The 5,000-nt window shown below is 45.3% G+C and overlaps 1 protein-coding gene across 5 annotated transcripts in view; it reads right to left on the reverse strand.

Annotated features, from left to right (window-relative positions):
* Positions 1 to 5,000, reverse strand: part of LOC143740330 (putative proton-coupled zinc antiporter SLC30A4) — a 13,616-nt gene that overhangs the window by 2,385 nt on the left and 6,231 nt on the right. For 2 of the 5 annotated variants that reach the window (XR_013204829.1, XM_077232470.1), the window contains exons 5-8: positions 3,500 to 3,728; positions 3,275 to 3,380; positions 416 to 550; positions 1 to 197 (exon numbers count right to left, since the gene is read on the reverse strand). The exon at positions 1 to 197 is cut by the window's left edge. Coding sequence is in view for 4 of the 5 variants with exons in the window: in XM_077232470.1 (XP_077088585.1) it covers positions 43 to 197; positions 416 to 550; positions 3,275 to 3,380; positions 3,500 to 3,728 (625 nt within the window). In the remaining variant the exon portion in view is untranslated. The remainder of the gene's footprint in view (positions 198 to 415; positions 551 to 3,274; positions 3,381 to 3,499; positions 3,729 to 5,000) is intronic. The other 3 variants (XM_077232474.1, XM_077232473.1, XM_077232471.1) reach the window with 2 other exon arrangements.

Genomic DNA, 5,000 nt, shown 5'->3' on the forward strand with positions numbered 1-5,000 from the left:
TGTGTGTGTGTGTGTGTGTGTGTGTGTGTGTGTGTTTGTGTGTCAGCGAGAGAGAGAGAGGCAGTGTGTGCAGGACTGTGGCGTCTCTTGTCTCTGCGTCTGTAGTTGAACTGTACAGTGTGTCACGCCGTGTGACATCATCAGCAGTCGCCGTGCGTTCGACTGGACTTCCTCCCAGTTACCCACAAACCCCGGCACTAAACACACAACACAGGCAGATGCAAAACCATTAGTCCAGTATCAGGGCGGCAGAAAACATCTGCCTGTGACGCTTCATAATGTGCTGGAACTCACCGAGCCGCTGGTGTGGGTGTGGCGTTTATGATCTGAATTTGGCGTTTATTATGTTTATGATCTGAATGTGATGTTTATGATGTTTATGATCTGAATGTGATGTTTATGATGAGTAACTCACCGAGCCTCAGATGAACAGTAGCAGCGGTTCTGTCTGCTGTTAGAGCCCAGAGCTTCAGCTCCTCCACACACTCCACATGCTGCAGCTTCAGTAGATCCGCACGCATCACACACACATCCACATGACGAGGTACTCCTGCACACACAACACACGTCAGTCAGTCAGATAGACAGACAGATAGACAGACAGATAGACAGACAGTCAGACAGATAGACAGTCAGACAGATAGACAGACAGTCAGACAGATAGATAGACAGACAGTCAGACAGACAGATAGACAGACAGATAGATAGACAGACAGTCAGACAGATAGACAGACAGATAGACAGACAGTCAGACAGATAGATAGACAGACAGTCAGACAGATAGACAGACAGTCAGACAGACAGATAGACAAACAGTCAGACAGATAGATAGACAGACAGTCAGACAGATAGACAGTCGGACAGATAGACAGACAGACAGTCAGACAGACAGATAGACAGACAGTCAGACAGATAGACAGACAGTCAGACAGATAGATAGACAGTCAGTCAGACAGACAGTCAGACAGATAGACAGACAGTCAGACAGACAGATAGACAGACAGTCAGTCAGACAGATAGACAGACAGTCAGTCAGACAGATAGATAGACAGACAGTCAGACAGATAGATAGACAGATAGACAGTCAGACAGATAGATAGACAGACAGACAGACAGTCAGACAGATAGACAGACAGTCAGACAGACAGTCAGACAGACAGATAGACAGACAGACAGATAGACATACAGTCAGACAGACAGACAGTCAGACAGATAGACAGACAGTCAGACAGATAGACAGACAGTCAGACAGATAGACAGACAATCAGACAGATAGACAGACACACAGATAGACAGACAGATAGACAGACAGTCAGACAGATAGATAGACAGACAGTCAGACAGACAGTCAGACACAGTCAGACAGATAGATAGACAGACAGTCAGACAGATAGACAGACAGTCAGACAGACAGATAGATAGACAGACAGTCAGAGAGACAGATAGACAGACAGTCAGACAGATAGATAGACAGACAGTCAGACAGATAGACAGACAGTCAGACAGATAGATAGACAGACAGTCAGACAGATAGACAGACAGATAGACAGACAGTCAGACAGATAGATAGACAGACAGTCAGACAGACAGACAGTCAGACAGACAGATAGACAGTCAGACAGATAGACAGACAGTCAGACAGATAGATAGACAGACAATCAGACAGATAGATAGACAGTCAGACAGATAGACAGACAGTCAGACAGACAGACAGACAGATAGACAGATAGACAGATAGACAGACAGTCAGACAGATAGACAGACAGTCAGATAGACAGACAGTCAGACGGATAGACAGACAGTCAGACAGATAGACAGACAGTCAGACAGATAGACAGACAGTCAGACAGACAGTCAGACAGACAGATAGACAGACAGTCAGACAGACAGATAGACAGACAGTCAGACAGACAGATAGACAGACAGTCAGACAGACAGACAGATAGACCAGTCAGACAGATAGACAGACAGACAGATAGACAGACAGACAGATAGACAGACAGTCAGACAGATAGACAGACAGTCAGACAGATAGATAGACAGACAGTCAGACAGATAGATAGACAGACAGATAGACAGACAGTCAGACAGATAGTCAGACAGACAGTCAGACAGATAGACAGACAGTCAGACAGACAGACAGACAGACAGTCAGACAGATAGACAGACAGTCAGACAGACAGATAGATAGACAGACAGACAGTCAGACAGACAGTCAGACAGACAGTCAGACAGATAGATAGACAGACAGTCAGACAGATAGATAGACAGACAGACAGTCAGACAGACAGACAGATAGACAGACAGTCAGACAGATAGACAGTCAGACAGATAGACAGACAGTCAGACAGATAGATAGACAGAAAGACAGTCAGACAGACAGTCAGACAGATAGACAGACAGTCAGACAGACAGACAGTCAATCAGACAGATAGACAGACAGTCAGACAGACAGTCAGACAGATAGATAGACAGACAGTCAGACAGACAGATAGATAGACAGACAGTCAGACAGATAGACAGACAGACAGACAGATAGACAGACAGTCAGACAGATAGACAGACAGTCAGACAGATAGATAGACACAGTCAGACAGATAGACAGACAGTCAGACAGACAGATAGACAGACAGTCAGACAGATAGATAGACAGACAGTCAGACAGATAGACAGTCAGTCAGATAGACAGACAGAAACACAGAAAGACAGTCAGACAGACAGATTGACATTCAGATAGACAGTCAGTCAGATAGACAGACAGATAGACAGTCAGACAGACAGATAGACAGACAGATAGACAGTCAGACAGACAGACAGATAGACAGACAGTCAGACAGACAGATAGACAGACAGTCAGTCAGATAGACAGTCAGATAGACAGTCAAATAGACAGTCAGATAGACAGACAGACAGACAGATAGTAAGACAGACAGTCAGACAGACACATAGATAGACAGTCAGACAGACAGTCAGATAGACAGTCAGACAGATAGACGGTCAGTCAGATAGACAGTCAGATAGATAGACAGTCAGACAGACAGTCAGATAGACAGTCAGACAGATAGACGGTCAGTCAGATAGACAGTCAGATAGATAGAGAGAAAGACAGACAGACAGTCAGATAGATAGAGAGACAGACAGACAGACAGACAGACAGACAGACACACAGAAAGACAGACAGACGCACACACAGTCAGACAGATAGAGAGACAGACAGACAGTCAGATAGATAGAGAGACAGACAGACACACAGAAAGACAGATAGGTTTCTTACCCTCCAGTAGAATGATGCCGGTGTCTCTGATGATGTGGAATGTGCTGAACAGCACTAGCACTGAGAACAGGTACGTACAGATGGGATCCGCCAGCTTATACTCCGGCTAACACACACACACACAGTCTGTCATCAGCTGCAGGGTTATTGTGTTATCATCATAAAGTCATTTAAAAAATCTACAGTGCCAGAGAATCTTCCTGGTACAGTGACTGAAACTCATACCTTGAACCTGACGATGTAGGCAGCGATGAGAACACCGACACTCTGAGCCAGATCTCCCAGCGCGTGGATGAAGGCGGCCCGCACCGCCAGACTCCCGTGACCCTGCTGACCCCGTGACCCCTGACCCCGCTGACTCCGGCCCGGGGACCCGTGAGAGTGGGCGTGACCGTGAGAGTGGCCGTGGCCGTGAGAATGAAGATGACCAGACTGATTGAGGAGGAAGCCCATCCTACACACACACACACACACACACACACACACACACACACACACACACACACACACACAGGCTAGATTATTGTAATGCTCTACTGGGTGGTTGCCCTGCACGCTTAATAAACAAACTACAGCTGGTCCAAAACGCAGCCGCTAGAGTTCTTACCAGAACCAGGAAGTACGACCATATTAGCCCGGTTCTGTCAACACTGCATTGGCTCCCTATTAAACATCGTATACATTTTAAAATATTGCTGATTACTTACAAAGCACTAAATGGTTTAGCTCCCCAGTACTTGAGCGAGCTCTTAACGCATTATAGTCCTTCACGTCTATTGCGATCTCAAAACTCCGGCCAGTTGATAATACCTAGAATATCTAAATCGACTGCTGGCGGTAGATCCTTTTCCTATTTAGCACCAAAACTTTGGAACAATCTTCCTAACATTGTCCGGGAAGCAGACACAGTCTGTCAGTTCAAATCTAGACTAAAAACACATCTCTTTGGCTTTTTTTTCCGAGGTTTACCGCAGTCCGCCGGATCCAGGCCGTATTCGGATCTGATGAAGGACCTGCGCCTGGACATGCTGACATCGCATCCCTGAAGTGTCACTAGTCTCTCCACTGTGAAGGCCTCCTTCCCTTCACCTCTGTACTGATAAAACGTTGTCAAAATAGTTCCCGTTCACATGGCTAGGCGGAAGCGATAAATAATTCTGTATAAATTTTTAAGGCCAGACAAGTAATTTGTTGAGGTCGCCTGCGCACATATATATTCAAACCCGCATATCTATAGACTAAACAAGTAATACACATGTGCACGCCATCAGCGTTTACACACATTCACGTTTTTGAGGTTTGCGCAGAGATAACGTTTTTTTCCAAAAATGTCAACACTTGCACCTTCTAACCCGTTTCAAGGTTTGCGTTCTCGAGCACCTAACACTTGTTGTGTGCAAATGAGCGGCCGGAGCGGAAGTGAATTAATCAAAACTAACTTTATCTGGACAATAACTCTATTCTAGATCTGCTGTAAAGCCTAAACAATCTCTGTTACTGTAATCTCCTATTATCACTGTAAAGTTGCTGTGAAACTCTATATTGTTAAAAGCGCTTTATAAATGAAGGAGACTTGACTTGACACACACACACATTCATTGAGCAGCTCCTCTTGAACTTTTAACCTGAACAAAAGCGGTTTACGAACCTCAGCCATAAAGTCACATGAATTAGATTGTAAAGCATCAGATGAGCAGGAGACTCAGAGCAGTAAAGATAACAGTAA

The sequence above is a fragment of the Siphateles boraxobius genome, unplaced genomic scaffold (genome assembly GCF_051911475.1).
Source record: "Siphateles boraxobius isolate OS27281-9 unplaced genomic scaffold, OSU_SipBor_1 170, whole genome shotgun sequence".
Taxonomy (NCBI): domain Eukaryota; kingdom Metazoa; phylum Chordata; class Actinopteri; order Cypriniformes; family Leuciscidae; genus Siphateles; species Siphateles boraxobius.